Here is an 18,213-nt window from a genome sequence, read left to right as displayed (position 1 = left end):
CGAGTTCTGCTTCTTTTCCCGGTTCTCTCCCCCATCCCACTGGGTGGGGTAGAAGGGAGTGAGCGGCTGCGTGGTGCTTAATTGCTGGCTGGGGTTAAGCCACGACGCCCCCGGGGTCTCGTTCCGGGAAGGGACTGAGGGGCAGCGGGGGGGACGGGTGCGGACGCTCGTGGACGGTGCTCGAAGGAGCATTGCCAAGGCAGAGGGGAAGCGCGGTGGTGGGAGTCTGGGGATAAAAAGGAGAAAACAAGCGGCAGGAGGATGAGAAAGAAACCCAAACCCCCAGCAAGGGAGCTCGCAGCTCGCTCCCGTCCCTGCTGCATGGAACCAGCTGCCTGAACTGGGTGCCTTGAGGATGGCTGGACTGGGAGCACTGGGAAGGGGCTGTCTGCAGCAGCCCTGATGCCCACCCTTCACGTTGCCACGCTGTCGTTGCTCTGGCAGGGGATGCATTGAGGTTTCTTCGCCCACCATCCAGATTGAGTTCGTCCCTGTCGCCTACGGCCGCTTCTGGGGCTCCTGCAGCAGCACCTTTGGGGGGGGGGATCAGTATTTGGGGGGCCCTGAGAGCCCCCATCCACAGCTTTGCACAAGCAAACACACCCCTGTGTAGGCGCATGCGCCTCCCCGAGCTGCTCCTCCTGCCTGCAGCACCTCCTCTCGCCAGCTCACTTTGCTGAAAACAGAATGTTGCTGGAAAGAACTGCTGTAGGGGAGAGAAACCACCATCTTCCATCAGGTACTAACCATCGCCTCTGCCATTCCCCAGCTCTTCTTCCTCCTGCTTCTCCTTTTCTTTGCAGTTATGATGGAGGGGAGGAAAAATCTGGCATGTTGAGCCCAGAAATAGTTCTGTCTGCTGCATTTGTTACCCAGCACTGGCTGTGATAGACGGCGGCAGCAGCCTTGGCCCTGTGTTTGTTTTGGGGTTTTTTTTAAACATTTGAAAGGCTCGGTTCCTTTTATAGAGCAAGTGTGGAAGAGGCCATGGCCAGGGAGCTGGCAAGTGTGTCTTTGTAGGAAGGGCTGATGGGATTAGTCACTGTGCTGGTTTCAGCTGGGATAGAGTTCATTTTCTTTCTAGTAGCTGGTGTAGTGCTTTGTTTTGGGTTTGGTCTGAGAAGAATGTTGATAACACTGATGTTTTCTGTTATTGCTGAGTAATGTTTAGACCAAGACAAGGATTTTTCAGCTTCTCCTGCCCAGCCAGCAAGAAGGCTGGAGGGGCACAAGAAGTTGGGAGGGGACACAAACACGACAGCTGACCTGAACTGGCCAAAGGGATATTCCATACATGTGAAGTCATGCCCATTATAGAAACTGGGCAGGATGGGGCTGGGAGGGATTGCTGGTTGGGAACTCACAGGGTGTTGGTCGGCGGGTGGTGAGCAATTGCATCGTGCATCACTTGTTTTGTGTATTCCAATTCTTTTATTATTATTGTCATTGTATTATTGTTATTATTGTCATTATTATTTTCTTCCATTCTGTTCTATTAAACTGTTCTGATCTCAACCCACGAGTTTTACTTTTTTTTCCCTGATTCTCTCCTCCATCCCACTGCGTGTTGGGGGGCAGGAATGAGTGAGCAGCTGTGCGGTGCTTATTTACCGCCTGGGGTTAAATAGCAACAGTCAGCTCTAAACCAGCCATGTCACTCTGGCAGGTGAAGATGCTGACGGTGGGCAGTGTCAGCAGATGCACTTGGGAGTTTTTGACCTGATGCCATCCCTGTCACCCACCCTCCCCTGGGTTTTTGTTTTTCTTGATGGAATTTACTGAAGCAGCTGGTTTAATCCAAAAAGGAATGTGAGTGGATGGGACTCATTTAAGGATGGTACAAAAAGCTGGGAGAGAGGGAAAGGGGGAGATGTGTCTCTGCCTCCATCCCCACTTTTGCCACCCAGGTTGGGGGACACAGAGGTACAAGGGCTGGAGCAGCTCCCACCTCCCTGGCACCCTTATGGGTGCTGGAGGGGTTAGAGGAAGGTCAGCAGTGGTAAATACTGCAATAATTAAGTTGCCTTTGAGCTGGTTTGTGTTGATGGTGCTGGGGGTGGACTGTTTGCTCTGGTTTTTATTTTCATGTGTGACTCTTCTGAGGCAACTGTGAAGGCTCACCTGCTGATCTGCCCTTGCCGAGTGTTTATTTCTTTATTTTTTTGGCTGGAGAGTGTATAGAAAGCTTTATGTGCCCTCTGTATTTCTCTGTAGGAGACAAGACACAGGGAGCTCTCAAGAGATTCTCAGCCCATCCCCATCCCGAGGACCCCCTGTGCGGGGCAATCCGAGGATGCCAACCTGCCTCCACCCACTGCCAGGGCAATGCCGCGTCTCAGCGTGGGCTGAAAAGCCTTGAGCCAGTCGGTAACGGAGCCGGGAGAGCTGAAATTGGTGGGCTCCCAGACGCTTGCACCCACTGCCTTTCCCTTGGACCAGGCAGTGAGTTATGTGGGGTAAAAGCCCCAAGGAAAGGGGGTAGGAGAGCGTTGCGTGGTGGGAGGTTTGGGCTGGACCTGGGTGAAGCAAGTTTAGCCTGCTTCTTAATTCTAGAGATTGTTGTACCAAATCCAAGAGAGAGGGGAATTCCTGACCAGGGAAACTGTCCATTAGGTTGCTGAAATAATTTGTTACTGCTGCACAAGCTTGTGTTTTTATCTGGTCCCATCCCTTGGTGTGGTCCATTACATCATGCAAAAGCTGAGTGAGCTTTTGCAGTTCTCTAATGATCACACTAGCTGTGAAAACAGAGCAGAGAAACCACTGTTGATGCTGTACCTCAAAAACATCCAGCCTGGGAGTGTCTTGGAAGCACCAGTGGGTTGCAGCTTTGCTCTGATTCTGCAAGTCCTGGCAGAGCCTGGCTGGGGTTTGGGATGCAGCCACTGCCCCATGTCCCCATCTGGCTTTGGTGGGTGGAGGAGGGAGTAAGATTAACTCAAAAAAAAAAAAATACAGCAACTCTGATAAGGTGGTTCCTAAGGCAACAGTACTAGTCAGAAGAAGGAGTGATTTACCATGGAAAGGGTGGGTTTCAGCAGCTGCTTGGTATCGGATATTAGACGCCTCTGTTTCCAGTACTACAGGTAGGCGATAAATTTGGGGTTCAGGAGCAGAGAGTATCCCTGCATGTGTTTAAATCCCTCACCTGGATGGAGGCTGTGGGCGTGAGGAGGGGAGAAATCTGCAGATTTTCTTCTGCCACGGAGAAAAAAATGTGCAGTGGAAGTTGGTTGTTTAGCAGGAACTTACCTGTCCTCTCCCAGCACCTCCTGGAAGCTGGAAACCCCAAGTTCAGCAGCAGCTTCCCCTCGAGTGTGGACTTAGGAAGCAGGTGTAGAAAAGCCCATTTTCCTTCAAGCACGCAGAGGGTGAGTTGGGAGCCTGCAGAGACGAGCGCTGGGGCTGCCTCACAAAGCCCCACAGAAGGGAGCCCCCTACCTTCGTTTGGGGGCAAGTTTGGTTTTTTTTTAACACCCTCTAGCATCTTCCCCTTCGGCACTCTGCTCCCTTCTCCCCTGGGACTCCCACTCCAGCTCAACCCAGGCTGTGGGTTCCACGTTGGGGTCCTGGTGACCCCAGGGTGTCTCCTTGCAGTGGCACCTCGCTGTGTCCCCTGTTGCCTAGGGTCCCCCTGCCAATAAAAGGTGGGTTTTTTTTCTTTTTTGCAGCAGTATTTGGGTCTTGTCAGGGCATGAGGGATTCAGTCCTGTTTGCTGCATGAATTCCTCGCTCCTTGGGTGCTAGACAAAAGCGCCTTTAATTTATTTCAAGCACGTGCTGCTTGCAAAGGCATTACTTCTCCGGGCAGCAATGTTTCCCCCTACCATGGCCATGAACTAGAACAATGTTCGCCTGTAATATTTTTGACATGCTTTTTGGGACACAAAAATCCTTTATTTCCCACAAGCCCAGTGTATTTGGGAGTATCTTCTGATGATCAAGTTTCTCTGTTGTTCCCCATTTGGTGTCTTTTTGCTTCCTCTTCCTCCATCACCTGCTGTTTTACTCCAGAATGCACCAAGCTGCAGCCTAGGGCAGGAGTAATTTGGTTTTGCCTGTTGGGGACAGCAGCAAAATGCTCCATCAGTTAAACCCTATTCAAAATCAAGTGTTTGGGGAGAAAAAAGATTTCCTTTTGAATCTTACTTTTGCAAACACACAAAGGTTGTTCTTCCCTGGAAAATTGCTGCAAATTGGAAGGTTCAAAGTGTAGGTACCGGTAATGTAATTTGTATTTACAGTGCTGATATTAAACAGGAACACCAGCTGTGCATCTGATGTCAGGGTTGTATATGTAGTTTTACTAAACATAGAAGTTCTTTGTTACAGGAGCTGCAGCTCTTGGTGACTTCAAGGGCCTGCTGGCAACAGCACCTGCAGGTTTTTCTGGTTTGCATTAATGGGTTCTTGGTCTGTTTTTTCTGAGGTTTTTCTTGTAAATGTGAATGTTCTACAAAGAGCTCCTGCAGGACCGCTTTTGCTTCTCCGAGTCAGACCTGAATCTGTTCATGTGTTGCCATGGGCTTTGAGAAAAGGTGGCATCCATGGAAAGGTCAAAACCCAAAAGAAATTAGAAAACCAGTTTGTAAGAACAAAGTAGGAAAATATGCTGTCGTGGGAGGTTTTGAAAAGCAATAACTCAGAGTGAATGCAGGCTGGGATGTGGAAAAAGGAGTGTATTGGCTTTGCATGGCAAGGTTTTGGTAGCGGGGGGGGTGGGGGGGCGGTTACAGGGGTGGCTTCTGCAAGAAGCTGCTGGAAGCTTCCCCTGTGTCCGACAGAGCCAATGCCAGCCGGCTCTAAGACGGACCTGCTGCCAGCCAAGGAGGAGCCAATCAGCAATAGTGGTAGCGCCTCTGTGATAACATTTTTAAGAAGGAAAAATGTTGCTGGGACAGACAGAAATGGCAGCCGGAGAGAGAGTGAGAACATGTAAGAGAAACAACCCTGCAGAACCCCAGGTCAGTGAAGAAGGATGGGGAGGAGATGCTCCAGGCACCGGAGCAGAGATTCGCCTGCAGCCTGTGGTGATGAAGACCCTGGTGAGGCAGGCTGTCCCCCTGCAGCCCATGGAGGTCCATGGTGGAGCAGATATCCACCTGCAGCCTGGGGAGGACCCCACACCAGAGCAGGTGGGTTCCCGAAGGAGGCTGTGACCCCGTGGGAACCCCACGCTGGAGCAGGCTCCTGGCAGGACCTGCGGATCTGTGGAGAGAGGAGCCCACGGAGCAGGTTTTCTGGCAGGACTTGTGACCCCGTGGGGGACCCACGCTGGAGCAGCGTGCTCCTGAAGGACTGCACGCCATGGAAAGGAGCCATGCTGGAGCAGTTCGTGAAGAACTGCAGCCTGTGGGAAGGACCCACGTTGGAGAAGTTCGTGGAGGACTGTCTCCCGTGGGAGGGACACCACGCTGGAGCAGGGGAAGAGTGTGATGAGTCCTGCGCCTGAGGATGATGAAGCGGCAGAAATAACATGTGATGAACTGACCGTCAACCCCATTCCCCATCCCCCTGCACTGCTGGGGGGGTTGGTAGAGAATCCAGGAGTGAAGTTGTGCCCGGGAAGAAGGGAGGGGTGGAGGGAAGGGGTTCTGAGATTTGGTTTTATTTCTCATTACCCTACTCTGGTTGATTTGTAATAAATTGAGTTAATTTTCCCCAAGCTGAGTCTGTTTTGCCTGTGATGGTAACTGCTGAGTGATCTCTCCTGTCTTTATCTTGACCCGCCAGCCCTTTGTTATATTTTCTCTCCCCTGTCCAGCTGAGGAGGGGGAGTGATAGAACGGCTTTGGTGGGCACCTGGAGTCCAGCCAGGATCAACCCACCACAAGGAGAAAAGGTGCTGTGAGGAAAACAAGAGGTTTAGAAAAAAGTGCTGTGATGAGCAGCACTGAGGTTTTGGGGAGACTGTGAGCTTTTGGGCTTTTTATTTTAGTGACCAGAGGAGGAGCATCCTGGCAAAGCCCTGGGACAGAGAAAGACCTGGTGGGTCCCTGGTGCCGTGCTGCAGTCTCAAGGTGTTCTTGACCCTGCTCGCCTTGTTGCTGGTGGAGTTGAGGGACGTGCTTGTCCCCGGAGGGTGCTGCCGCCCCTCGGTGGCACCAGGGATGGCGGAAGCTCTTCAGGATGCAGGTACATGAGCACCATCCCCTTTCCTAGAGGCTTTAAGAGCAAATGGTGGGGAGATGGAGGGGGTGGTTCTGGCTTTGGGCTGGGGGACGTGGCTCAGATGGGTTTGAAGGGCCACCCAGCACCATGGGGGCTGACCTGAGGGTCCTGGAGTGGAGACTGGAGCTGAAAACACCTTGGAGTTGAAGAAGTGGGGCAGTAATTGAGACGACACCTCTCCAGGGCAATCAGAGCTGGCAGAAGCCAATAAAACGAAGGCTGGCTTGCAAAAACGAAGCAAATCCTGTTTTTTTGAAGGCAAAAATCTTGTTTCCCTTCCTGCCATGCATGTAAACCAGAAGAAGGGGTGTCCTAGCTTCGGCTGGGATAGAGTTAATTTTCTTCCTAGTAGCTGGTATGTTTGGGTTCACGATGAGAAGAATGTTGATAACACACTGATGTTTTCTGCTTTTGCGAAGTAATGTTTAGATAACATCAAGGATTTTTCAGCTTCTCCTGCCCAGCCAGCAGGAAGGCTGGAGAGGCACAAGAAGTTGGGAGGGGACACAGCCGGGACAGCTGAGCCAAATTGACCAAAGGGGTATTCCACAGAATGTGATGTCATGCCCAGTATAGAAACTGGGGGGAGTTGGGCTGTGGGGATCGCTGCTTGGGAACTAACGGGACATCGGTCAGAGGGTGGTGAGTATTTGCACTGTGCATCACTTATTTATTCCAGTCCTTCTATTATTATTGTAATTTTATTATTGTTATTATTACAACTATTTTCTTCCTTTCTGTCCTATTTCAGGGTTCTTATCTCAACCCATGAGTTTTAGTTTTTATTTCCCCGATTCTCTCCCCCATCCCACTGTCGGGGGGGGAAATGAGTGAGCAGCTGCGTGGTGCTTATTTACTGGCTGGGATTAAACCACAACAAGGGGGAATGCTGCTTTGACTGTCCTGGGACAAAAGTATCCAGGGTCAGGCCTGTCCTACTGAAGAACTTCGCAGCATTAGTGGTAACTCACTTCATTTGCACAGGCTTCTTGCTTTTGCACAGGTGAAGAGTCGGCTGCTGTAATGATGCCATCGCAGCAGAGAGCAGAGGAAGGGACCAGTAAGCACCAGTCTTGTTTTGAGGATGTTGTTTCAGAGGTCGTGGCCATGCTTAGCATGATGTGGGCAGCTAAAATGTAGTTAAAATAGCTGGGGTGAGGATGATGCAAGAAAGGTAAAACTGTTTGCAAGCTGCAGGAGGCACAGGGCAGCCCAAGCTGTGGGTCCTGGGGATGGTGCCCATCTCTCCTGGTTGACGGGGTATGGAGAGGATGCAATGAGGTCAGGGAGCCCTAAAAATCCTTGGAGGCTGATGAAAGCACTGGGATGCACCCCCTGACCTGAGCCTGCACCCCACTGTGGTCCCCCACGTGCTTTGTGGCTGTATGTAAAGGTGTTGAAGGCACCCGTGGGGGGAATACAAGAGCTGCAGGGAGCTTGGGGTGCTCTTTGTGCCATGGGTTTGCCGGCTGTGCCTCTTCCATGCAGTTTGTCCCCAGGTTTTAGCCTCAAGTGCATTAAAGACAAAAAGGTCCCCATCGGGGTCACCGTGGTCATAGCAGCGTTGCTTCTCACCATAATCGCGCTGGCGGGTAAGTGTCTGGAGGTGGAGGTGCCCACCACCAAAGTCCTCTCCTCCCCTGGAGAAAACCCAGTGGTGTAAGTTAACCAGGACGTGTTCTGCTTATTTCCAGCTAAGAAATGCCCGTCCTGTCCATCCCGTTCCTCTCCTGTCCTTCCCAGCTGCCTGGGAAATGGGATCGGGTATAGGGAGAAGTGCTTTTACTTTGTGGAGGATGAAACGGACTGGAACAGGAGTCAGATCTCTTGCCTTTCTCTTGGAGCCAATTTGGCCACCATTGACACCCAGGAGGAGCTGGTAAATGAGAAATCCCTGAGGCAGTGGTGTGTTGGTGGCTTTTGGGAAGCAGATTTGGGATTCCCCTGGAGGGTGTTGCACGAATGCTTGCTTTTCCCCCCCTCTAGCATTTCCTCTTGCGCTATGGGAGTTCCTTGCACTACTGGATCGGTCTCCACAGGGAAGGCTCTGGACCTTGGAAATGGTCCAACGGGTCCCTCTTCAGCAACTGGTACGTCCCCTCTTCTTCTGGAGAACATAACCATGGCCTAGGCTGAGATGGGTCAGGGATTGAATGCAAAACCATGGCCTAGGCTGAGATGGGTCAGGGATTGAATGCAAGAAGACACAGAGAGAGAGAGAGAGATAAAAAATAAATTTGATGAGGGCATCCCTAGATCAACCCCCCTTGGGACCAAGCAACTGAAAATATTCCCTCCTTTGGGGGCAGGGGGACAGTTTTTGTCCTGCATGGGGCAGGTTGTTTGCTGGGGAAGGGTGCTCCGTGCTCCTTGCAGCTCTGTTAGCCTGTATGGGAGATGCTCAGCCGCTGACCTGCAGCTGACAGCAACCCCTTTGCTTCCCTTTGAGTTTTCCTTCTGCTGTTTGGTGCAGGTTTGAGGTCCGGGGCAAGGGCCAATGTGCCTATATCAATGCTGACGGGATCAGCAGCGACTGGTGCTCCCAGATGAAATACTCTGTCTGCAGCCACCCGCAAAAGCACCCCAGTGGGATTCAGAAAGATTCGGAAATCACTCTGAATTTCACCTGAAATTTTCCCTGTCAGCAGAGAAGATCAACCACAAGCTGCTATTAACCCTACACAACATGGTAGTGAGTGTCACAACGTTACATATTTATTTTAATTTTAGCTTACAAAAGCAGAAACTCCTCATGACAATGACACAGAGCCGTGACCAAAGGATCCTTACTTTAGTCTGACCACTAGAGTCTTTCCAGTTTTGCAGACTTGGGAATATTGAAGAGGCTTGGAAAACTCCCTGCTTTGCTGGCAGCTGCTGTGCTGCAGAGCTCAGTCCTGCTGGTTTTGGTGTCTTTGTTCTTTGGTGGATTTGGAGGAGCTGGAGGTGGGGGGCAGAAATGCAAAGTGGAGAAATGAAACAGAATTGCTTCCGAGTCCTGCTCTGGGATGTGTTTTGGCATCCCGGCACGATGCCCAGTACCAATTCTGTCCCCATTGTTCCTCATGTTGTTTCCTCTGGCTTAAATCTCGGTGGCCTCTTTCTGGCAAATCCACTGGAACAAAGCGCTGCAGATGTGGGAGTGCAGCTGATCCCTCCAAATCGCGGCACAAGCTTCTGTCTCCATGGGACCCTGCACTGGGAACCTCAAAAGCACCGTGATGGCAATCAGCCTGGCGTCCTGCACTTGGACGCTGTTTCCATGACAGTATTTATCTCATTAGGGTGTTTTCCCCATAAAACCTGAACCAGGTCAGCAGTTGTCCACTCAGCTGTGAGCACGGGAAGGTACCAGCCTCTTGTTTTTCCAGCTGTGTTGGGGGAGCCTGTGCTCCCCCAAAAACTTGTTTCTCCTCCCCACACCCCCATGTGTGTATTACTTGTCTAATAAATATTAGCTCTATCAGAATCTGCCTTTTTTCCATATGCTGGGGTCACTGTGGCTACCACAGCACCCCCGTGTGAAAAATATTACCACTGGGGCAATCTTCCCACTTTTTAATGGGTTGAAATTTCCCTGCCTTTGCACTTTGCATTTGGGTGTAAAATAGCAATAATGGTTTAATTGCTTTTTCCTTTCTTTTCCTTCTTTCGCAGCTGGGCTGCAGAGACCGGACCTGTGTCGCTCTGGTTTAATTTGCTCCCATGAGCCTTACTGCTGGCTCCAGAGGGATTTTCGGAGTAGCCAGGTCTGTGGTGAGCATCAGGCTGGGAAATATTTCCCCTGGGACATGGTTCTTGCAACCTGCTCATGAACCAGAGCAGGACAGTACTCACAAAGCTTCCTGTAAAGGGGATCCATCCTCCCATGTCCAATTTTTCCCTCTCGTCTGGTTGATGCTCAGCCCCAGCCAGGCTCTGGAGGTGTTTCCGATCATGTCCCTGACAAAAGTCTGGGAGAGAAGGGATGGAGTCTTAGAGCTGATCGTGTGGGATGGAGACCTGATCCTGCCTGTGGGGGTCTGGTCTGGGATGAGCTTGGCACATCCCAGCTACAGACTGGGGGGGCTGGAGAGGTTGGTGGGTTCTTTGGAAGAGGTGGAAGAGTGATCTGGAGATGATGGGCAGGGGAACAGTGTTTTTTGGGGTGATAGAGGAGCCTCTAAGCTCATGTATGGGGCAGCGTGTTTTTGCCCTTCTCCTTTCATCTCCTCTCAGCTCATGTTTCTGGGGTTTTCCCCTGAAATCCTGCCTGGCAGCGTGGGCTTGGATGCTTTGCAAGCCAGGAAGGAAAGGTCAGCCACAGTCTGGGGGCTGTGTGGCTTTTTGTGGAAAGCAAAGCTTAAAAAAGCCAAAGGCGAGGCAACGCTCGAGCCTTTCCCCCGCAGTTAGTTACCTTCTCCTCCACGCTCTTCAGCGTGACCAGCTGAGATTGCTGGTATGAACAGTTTTCTGCCGCCACCTCCCAGGCTCCGGTTTTTGTGGAAACCCAGTAGCACTTGGCTGCAAATGGCTGCCAGCCTGCGGGACACAGCCGGCAAACCGAGGTGCCTGCGGCAGAGGATGAGTGTGAGTCCCTGGCCCTGTGGGTGCCGTGGGGCAAGGGGCTTTTGCAACCCACCCTGGGACACTGGAGGCTTTTCCTGTTGTTTGAGCCCCTCCAGGTGCCTTTTTTGGGAGAAGTGGGCTGTGCCCATGCTGGAAAAATCTCCCCCCTGGTATGGGGGGAAAGCAAGAGGAGCAACGGAGGAAGGTGTTGAGGGCATGGGGTGGTGCAGGGAGAGGGTGATGTGGATGGGGACAGCAGTTGGGAGGACTGGGGGAGGGGGGGTCTTGCAGTGCTTTCCCAATGTTCCTGGCCTTGTTGTCCCCCTTCCATGTGGAAAGGGGACAACAACCCTCCGGCATCCCTAACGATATGGGGTCTCCACCCACAGCCCTGAAGCTGTGGGTGATGCTTGAGCCATGGTACCTGTTGCATGGCGGCTTCCTTGCTCACACAGCCGTTGTCTCAGCTGCAGCCTGAAGCACCTCAGGGGGCATTCGCACTCTGAGATGTTCGATCGGCTGGTATTGGTCGGGCAAGTTTCCCAGGAGTATGAGCCCTGGCTCAGGATGGGGCCATTTCCACCTGAAATGAGGATGGGTTTGACCTGCAGGTTGGTGCTGCTGCCTTGAGACCAGAGGATGCAACTGCTGGGGTGCAACCCCTGTGCAAAGCAGCCCTTGGGGATGGAGCAAAGTGCTGCCTGGGGACAGGACTCTCTGGGGGGCGGAACCCTGGGGTCTTTGCAACCACCATCAGTGTAGCGAAAGGGACCTGTATCAGAACAGGCTCCAAAAACACTTAAATCAGCCTGTGCGTGTCCACTGGGGGTATGCTGGCAGCTTTCCCCCTCCTGCCCAGTGGGGATAGCCGCTACCAGGGGCAGAAATTGCCCAGGAGCTGCTCCCTGCTAGAAATAAGGCCAAAATCTGCTCCAGCCCAGCATGGGGCTGGGATGTGGTAGATTTGGGGAGATTTTCACCATTTTGGATGACAGACCCTGCTACTCACCCTGTTGCTGCAGCAGCCACAGCACAATGCCTGCCAGGACTGCGGTCCCAACCCATCCAGCTCCCAGCAGCACCCAGTACCACCAAGGACCTGCAAAAGGACCCATACTGGGAGTGAGGGAGGAAGCAGCTCTTCTGTGGTCTTTGCCCTGTTTTTAACACCCTTTGTTTCAGCGGGCAGGTACCTCCATGACGCTCTGCTTAGTGAGAAAATCTTGCAAATGTCTGCGGGAGCAACAGAGCTGAGAAAACCCACAAGCTGCCTTGCTTGCTTGACTGGGGAAACCACAGCGAGCACGCCTGCAAAGCCTTGGAGCTGGGAGCTCAGCTCCTCTCCTCCCCGAGGTGCCTTGGGGAAGGGAAGGACCCAAAGCAAAGTCCTTGGGATGCCTGAAGTGATGGAGAGAGGTTGCCGGTTGCTGCACAGCTCCTGCTCAGCCTTGCTGAGCTGCAAAAAAAAAAAAAAAAGCAAAGAAAAAAAAAAAAGATGAGCACATGAAGACCTGTGTGGAGGGATAGGGGTGTCCTTGGGGCTTGGCTGTATTTTTCCTCCCTTTCCAAGCAAATCAGGCTATGGGAAAGAAACCGGCTTGTGCCATCGCTCTGCCCCAGGCTGGAGATAGGTAGCAAACCTGCTTGAGAGCAAAGCATTGGGTTTTGGCCACCATCAGCTCAGGAAACAGATGGAAAAGCCATGGGAAATCCTTTCTTCCCTGTGCTTTCCTGCAGGGTAGGGGTCCAGTAGCATTGGGGATATCAGCTCCTCCAAACCCCCTCTGTCACCGAGGAGAAATTCCATGAGGTCAGGAGGAGCCCAGCACCCACTGTGCAATGGCACGGAGCAAATTCACTTACCGGGAAGTTTCCTGCAGCCGCCAGGAGCTGAGCGCGGTGGCACATCTGGCTTGGCGTAGACAGTGGTCAATGCCATGGCCGGTCCCTGTCCTTGCAGCATTAAGGTTCAGGGTAACAGAGGGATGGTTTTTTTTTCCCGCCCCCGGAGCAAAAGCAAGCTCAGAGACTGGCAGTGGTGGTGGTTTTTGCGTCTGGAGTCACAGCTAAAAACCCACCCTCGCTGTTGTGCCCCAGCTGTCTTGTCTCTCCTCACTCTGCTCTTCCACCTGCTGTGGAAGCCCACAAAGAACTGTTTCTGAAAGCAAAGCTACCTTTTTTTAAGGTGTGGAGCAGCTTGGCGTGAGAAAGGAAGGTGCCGGAAGGTCGTCTTCTATTGGGGAAAGCAGCCTCCTCCTCCCGGTGCCGGACTAGTGCTGTTGCTAGCATGGACTAATATATATATATATATATATATATATAGATAGATAGATATGTTTTTTTCTTTTCAACCCACTTTTAAGCAGAGTGAAGAGCAAAAGGATATGATATGCTTGCAATCTGCAGAGCGCTGGTTAATTTTGGGGGTGTTTTCTAGCAGTACTTTGGGTCTTAGCACTGCTCCCATCCCGCTGCAGAGAGGTGAGAAAAATGGAGCTGGTGATGTGGGAAACACTAAACCTGTTGCATTCAGCTACAAAATTCACAACTGGCCTGTTTGGTATTTCTAGAGGCAAATTTGCAGGAGATCCACGTGGATTTGTGCTCCTGCGAATGCTCAAAATGCAGCATTAAAAACCCCCTCTGGCAAAGGGTGTGGCAAAAAAACCAGAGATGTTCCCCCAAAAAACCAAAGCACAAGGTGTAACATACTTTCCTAAGCAGGATTTTGCTTTCAGGGTGGGATCGGGCTTGTTAAGAGTTGGATCTCTTGGTTGATCCCCTGCTTTAGTTGCTTATGGAGGGATGCATCATCCCCCTGGAGCTGCCCACATTTTTCTGCTTTCAGCATAAAACCCCAAATCCAAAGGAAATGAAGCCAAGCTGGGGATGTAGACAGCTGCTGGAAACTGCTCAAAACAGGTAAATGCAGAGCTGGGATAAACCATCTTTTGATAAGTCTCGGAAAGACAACGATTTCTCCAGAATCCCCTTTCTAACCCCAAAGTCTCCAGGAGAAGCTGTTGCATTCGAGCAGTCAACCTTGACGTGGGGGCACAACCCAAGTGACATGCCAAGGGCCAGGTAAATCCAATGGGATTTAGGTGACTCCTTTCTGTAGCACAAGCTGGTGAGAAAAAACCACTCAAATTCCCCCTTAAAAAAGGAACCTCTGATCCCATGTCTGCTTTTAGGACTACTAGAGGCTGAGTGCTGAAATCTGATTACTTTTATTGCAATTATTTTCTTGGCTGGAGAGCAACCGGTTGCCGGGAAGTTGGGGTGATGCCCTTTCAGGGCCTCCTGCTGTTTGATGGATAATTAATAAGATTAATGACTGTGGTATGTTTCAAGAGCTCTCCCACACCTTGGGCTCAAAGCTTTGGACTTTTTCAAGTGCAAAAAAGGAGCAAAAAAAGGGAACAGGAAGCATCTCCCCACAGCGATGGGTAGATAAAAGCACTGGGGGTCCGGACAGAGAGCATGGGGAACCCAGGTAATAATTTGGGGAGAAACGGCTCCAAAACCCGTATTTTTTTAACTATTACGAGTAGTTCTTGCTCAGTGTTTAACGTTGCAGATGATGGTCTGGGCAAACCAACAAGCCGCGGGGGTTTCGGTGCCCTCTGCACGTCTCCCTCCATCCTTGGTGGCTTCTTCATCCAGAGTTGTCCCCAGGAGGAGGTTGGGACTGGTGGCAGGTGCCACCCGGGGTCTTTTCCAGCTTGTCACCACGCCAAAACATGTGCTGGGGAGGAGACGAGAGGGACGATGGGTCTGTCTCTGCTCACCCCGATGTGTCCCCGTGTCCCTCCTCACCTGGGGTATGGGGGGCACCGGCCACGCCGCTGCAAACCCACCTGCAGCCCCAGTTTTATGGCATCCCCCGTCTTCGCTGGGCAAACCCCTGCAGCCTCGAAGGCATGCTGGGGATGCTGATCAGTATTCCCTCTTCTATATGCTGATCCCCAAATTAATTTTGCTGGATCAGCACGTTTCCCCTCCCTTTTCCCCCTTCGGGGATTGGAGGGGAAATAAAACCTTGAGGCGGGTAAATTAATTGCCTCCAAGCGTTTTGGTTTTGTGGGGAAAACTAATGAAGTTGGACCCAGTTTGGGGGTTTTATCACCCACCTCTCCCAAGATGAGAGCCAGGAAGCAGAGCACGACGCCAGCAGCAGCAATTTGGATGATGCTGAGGATGCTCGGCCACTCCACTGCCAACATTTCTGCAAACCGGGGGAGAGGTATAAAGAATGGGTGAAAAGATGGGGATTTCCGTAGTGAAACAGGACTTTATGGCAGGGTCTGCCTTGCTATTGTCTCTTCTCATCTCTAACTTTGTTTTTGTGGGTTGTAGTGCTGCAAAAATACTCCCTGTTGCTATAAAGGGTCAACAGTTTGGTGCTTTCTGCACGTCCGTGATGAGATGTAGCCACTCAACACTTCTTTAAAAAAAAAAAACCTATGAAAAACACAAACCCCAAATACCCAGCTTTCCCTGGCTGCAGTTCACGATGCGTTTGGGTTCTTAAATGGCTTGTTTTCTCTTGCTTCCTCTGAAAAACAACCCCAGGGCAAATTTCTTGTGCCAAAGCTCTAGGTTTCTGTTCTGCAGTGGCATTAAAACCAAGCTAGGGCAAAATTTACTTCTTTTTTTTTTTCCCCTCCTAGCAGGCATTTCTGCTGTTTTATTTTTGCTCCTTCTCATCCCACAGTTTAGCACTTTTCTTCCCTATTCCTGCATTTTCCTCTCCTGTTAGTGCCAGCTTCTCCCGTTCGCTCCATCCTTTCCCCACTTCTAAAGGCATTTAAATGTGCATTTTTTCCCCCTTCCCTCAGTTACCTCTGCTCACGGACAGGTTGACACCCACGCAAGCCAACCCGTCTGGGGCTCGCACCGTCACCAGGTAGGTCCCTGCATCCTCATCCCTCACATCCCTGAGGGCCAGGGTGCCGTTCGGTCGGACGCCTGCCCGCTGCCTGTACGACCCGTCCACCTCCTGGGAGATGGTGCAGCTCTGCTCCCACCAGTTCCAGGCTTTCCCCGTGCAACCATCCAGGGTGTAGGTGAGGATGGGATGGTTCTTGGGGCTGCTGATGAGCTCCCAGGTGATGTGGATGAAGTCCCAGCCCGAGCAGGGGGTCCGCAGGGAGAAGGAGAGCAGCGCTGTCTGGTTGAGGTGGGCATGGGCTGGGTTGCCGGAGAGGAATAACGGGGAGAAGGTACCTGCGCGTGGAAAGGAGAGGCTCTCTGTGAGGAGGGAGTTGCAAAGAGCTTTTAAAGACCTGGATGCAGGTGCAGGAATGGGGCAAGGATCGGGCGATGCTTCAACCCGAGTATCACCCCGTCTCACAGCACGTTGCAGATGCTTCACGCCAAGCATTGTCCCATCTCATCCCATCCTACAGCATGTTGCAGATAAGGGCTCTGTAAATCAGTGGAGTCTTTGTTTTAATAGGACTAGCTGTTTTTCTTTTTTTTGCATTTTGGGCAGGCTCAGCAAGTATTTGCTCCCTAGAAAACCCCTTTCCTGGGCTTTCTGAACCTGCCATTTGCTCCTTGCTCCTCTCCACCTCTTGGGATTTGGTGGACCCCCCCAAAGCCATCATTACCTTGCAAAATCAGAGTGACCTGCATGGTGTGTGCCACATCCAGACCCTGCACTGTCAACTGGTAAACCCCAGCGTCATCTGGCCGGGTGTCCTGGAGCACCAGCGAGGTGTTGTAGCTGATATTTGCCCTTGAATTGTAGAAATCGCCCACCTCCATCCTCTGTTGGCACTGTTGCCCAGATGCTGCGAGGGTCTGGTTGCACCTTTCCATTGTGTAAATCAAAACTGGGCGATCCCCCGTCAGAAAGCTCCACTTGATATGGTAGAAGTCCCAGGTAGGGTTGAGGAGCTGGAGGGAGACAGGTAAGATGGCTTTCTCCCCTGGGGAAACCCAAACCGGGTTCTGCAGCGGGGCTATGGAGATGGTGGTGACAGCACCTGCAGTGGGGAGGGATGAGAAAGGAGATCATGGGTGAGAAATTCCCATGGATGCCTTTAAGTTATTGCCAAAATCTGGATTTAGGGCCCAAAATCTGGGGGAATATTTCCCACCAAGTTCAGCTCACGCCTCTCTGCTCACTTCGACGGGCGAGGCGTTGGATGCACAAGGTGGGACTGAGCAATATTTACATTTTCCAGGTGTCCCCTCCAATTGCTTTCTCCTCCACTGAGTCCCAAGGGATCTTTTGGGCAGTGCCAAACGAGCCTCCTTTCTGAGGATGAACTGAATAAATGACCCTTGCTGGACACTATGCATTTATCAGAGGAAATTCAGGTTTCTTTGAGATATTTAAGCTCACATTGGCTGTGTGGGGCTGCTTTTGCATCCTCTCCACCTCAGACGTTGCACTGGAGCAAAGAGGTTGGCAGAGCAAAGGGATGGAGAGGAGAAAAGTCTCCTTTCTGGTGAAGAGGACAAAAGAATTGATGGAATTAATGACTGGGAGAAGGTTTTCATGGAGAAGGGGTTGCACGAGTCTCCATGGCTGGTGGTGAAGAAAGGGCTGGAGAAATGCTCTGCCCAGAGTGATGCTCTTTGAGGAGAAGATGGTGAAAACCTTCCAAGCTCTCCCTCCTCCACCTTTGGTGCCACCCCAGCCTGGTCTCTGAAATCCCTTCACTCACCCGTGAACGCCAAGAAGATGACGGCTCCCCTCATTGTGGCACGGTCCTGGTGCCGAGCAGCAGCAGGTCGCCAGCTCATCCCCCTCGCTGGCTTTTGAGGAAGACCTAAATATTGTCTTTGAACCTCCTCGTGCCCTTTTTGAGCTGGGGAGGGGGGAAAACAAACTAAACAAACAAACACAAAGCCCCGTGCTGGTTTCCGTCCCCAGCAGCACCTTGCTCACCTCCCGCTCTGCGAGGTGGCAAAGGATGTGGCTTTTTGCAGCATCCACTCACGGGATGGGTTTTGGTCACAATTACCAGTTGTGCCCCTACCGAGAAATTCTTGTCCACTGCCAGAAAGCCCAAAATTTGGGGCACAGCAGAAAGGCATCTCCAGTGTGAGATCGCTTTGTCCTTCACCCATGTTTTATGTCCGTATGGCTGCAGGAGTGCAAGTTTGGGGGTGCTTTTGGGAAGGGCTTGGTACTTCCAATTCCCACTTTTTGGCATTGCTTGTGACTCTTCAAGCGAGCTGTGAGATTTTTTGCAAGAAATAGCAAGGGAAAAGAAAAAAAGCAACCAGAAATGCTCTTCCTCCTTTGCTCAGGCTGGGATGAGGCAACCTCATTGTCAACTTGGCTGGAAGATAGTGATGGAGTTGCTGCTCTTGCTGTTTTTATTAGGAAAAAGGGAAAGAATGCACCCCGTATAAGTATCTAAGAAATAGAATTTATTGTCAGACCAATAGATGCTTTATCCTGAAACACAACAACTGCTTCTTAATGCTCCAGTTACAGAAATAATCAAATCGCCTTATTTTGTTGAGGCTTAT

At 51.5% G+C, this 18,213-nt stretch overlaps 3 protein-coding genes across 6 annotated transcripts; 1 reads left to right on the top strand and 2 right to left on the bottom strand.

Moving 5' to 3' along the window:
* Positions 1-518: 518 nt before the first annotated feature.
* Positions 519-9,640, top strand: LOC104324863 (C-type lectin domain family 2 member A-like). Of its 3 annotated transcripts, none has more exons than XM_069774177.1 (9): positions 519-739; positions 2,215-2,442; positions 5,765-5,842; positions 6,121-6,135; positions 7,175-7,231; positions 7,671-7,763; positions 7,866-8,050; positions 8,158-8,261; positions 8,645-9,640. In XM_069774177.1, exons 5-9 carry the CDS (start codon positions 7,195-7,197, stop codon positions 8,799-8,801), a joined length of 576 nt encoding a protein of 191 aa, XP_069630278.1. In that variant the 5' UTR covers positions 519-739; positions 2,215-2,442; positions 5,765-5,842; positions 6,121-6,135; positions 7,175-7,194; the 3' UTR covers positions 8,802-9,640. The 3 variants fall into 3 exon arrangements, with proteins under 3 accessions (XP_069630278.1, XP_069630277.1, XP_069630279.1); XM_069774176.1 differs by lacking the exon at positions 5,765-5,842 and adding an exon at positions 3,267-3,375 and having other exon boundaries at positions 5,946-6,135; XM_069774178.1 differs by lacking the exon at positions 519-739 and having other exon boundaries at positions 2,370-2,442; positions 7,156-7,231.
* Positions 9,641-9,736: 96 nt separating this feature from the next.
* LOC138682768 (C-type lectin domain family 17, member A-like) lies at positions 9,737-12,990 on the bottom strand. Its single transcript, XM_069774175.1, has 5 exons — positions 12,583-12,990; positions 11,729-11,818; positions 11,144-11,302; positions 10,568-10,722; positions 9,737-10,124 (listed from the first exon to the last, which is right to left on the bottom strand). Exons 1-5 carry the CDS (start codon positions 12,680-12,682, stop codon positions 10,005-10,007), a joined length of 624 nt encoding a protein of 207 aa, XP_069630276.1. The 5' UTR covers positions 12,683-12,990; the 3' UTR covers positions 9,737-10,004.
* A 157-nt stretch (positions 12,991-13,147) lies between these two features.
* LOC104316815 (uncharacterized) lies at positions 13,148-17,667 on the bottom strand. Of its 2 annotated transcripts, XM_009917378.2 has the most exons (5): positions 17,400-17,667; positions 16,335-16,712; positions 15,565-15,948; positions 14,853-14,947; positions 13,148-14,467 (listed from the first exon to the last, which is right to left on the bottom strand). In XM_009917378.2, the coding sequence occupies exons 1-5, from the start codon at positions 17,476-17,478 to the stop codon at positions 14,378-14,380; spliced, it is 1,026 nt and encodes a 341-aa protein (XP_009915680.1). In that variant the 5' UTR covers positions 17,479-17,667; the 3' UTR covers positions 13,148-14,377. The 2 variants fall into 2 exon arrangements, with proteins under 2 accessions (XP_009915680.1, XP_069630212.1); XM_069774111.1 differs by lacking the exon at positions 13,148-14,467 and having other exon boundaries at positions 14,491-14,947.
* Between the last annotated feature and the right edge of the window lie 546 nt (positions 17,668-18,213).

Source organism: Haliaeetus albicilla, chromosome 29 (assembly GCF_947461875.1).
Source record: "Haliaeetus albicilla chromosome 29, bHalAlb1.1, whole genome shotgun sequence".
NCBI classification, from domain to species: Eukaryota; Metazoa; Chordata; class Aves; order Accipitriformes; family Accipitridae; genus Haliaeetus; species Haliaeetus albicilla.
The sequence above is the reverse complement of the archived record's forward strand: the minus strand, read 5'-3'. Positions and strand labels throughout refer to the sequence as shown.

Bases quoted from the DNA above. Each gene is read 5' to 3' on its own strand.
- LOC104324863 (XM_069774176.1), top strand. From the start codon at position 6,111: ATGGCGGAAGCTCTTCAGGATGCAG. The intron at 7,232-7,670 runs GTAAGCACCAGT...GTTTGTCCCCAG, and splicing joins GAGAGCAGAGGAAGGGACCA to GTTTTAGCCTCAAGTGCATT. The intron at 8,051-8,157 runs GTAAATGAGAAA...CCCCCCCTCTAG, and splicing joins TTGACACCCAGGAGGAGCTG to CATTTCCTCTTGCGCTATGG.
- LOC104316815 (XM_069774111.1), bottom strand. From the start codon at position 17,478: ATGAGCTGGCGACCTGCTGCTGCTCGGCACCAGGACCGTGCCACAATG. The intron at 15,949-16,334 runs GTAATGATGGCT...TTCCACGCGCAG, and splicing joins GGTCACTCTGATTTTGCAAG to GTACCTTCTCCCCGTTATTC. The intron at 14,948-15,564 runs GTAACTGAGGGA...CCCGGTTTGCAG, and splicing joins CAACCTGTCCGTGAGCAGAG to AAATGTTGGCAGTGGAGTGG.
- LOC138682768 (XM_069774175.1), bottom strand. From the start codon at position 12,682: ATGCTGCAAGGACAGGGACCGGCCATGGCATTGACCACTGTCTACGCC. The intron at 10,723-11,143 runs GTACCATGGCTC...CCTCTGCCGCAG, and splicing joins AGGAAGCCGCCATGCAACAG to GCACCTCGGTTTGCCGGCTG. The intron at 10,125-10,567 runs GTAACTAACTGC...CTTCTCTCCCAG, and splicing joins TGAAGAGCGTGGAGGAGAAG to ACTTTTGTCAGGGACATGAT.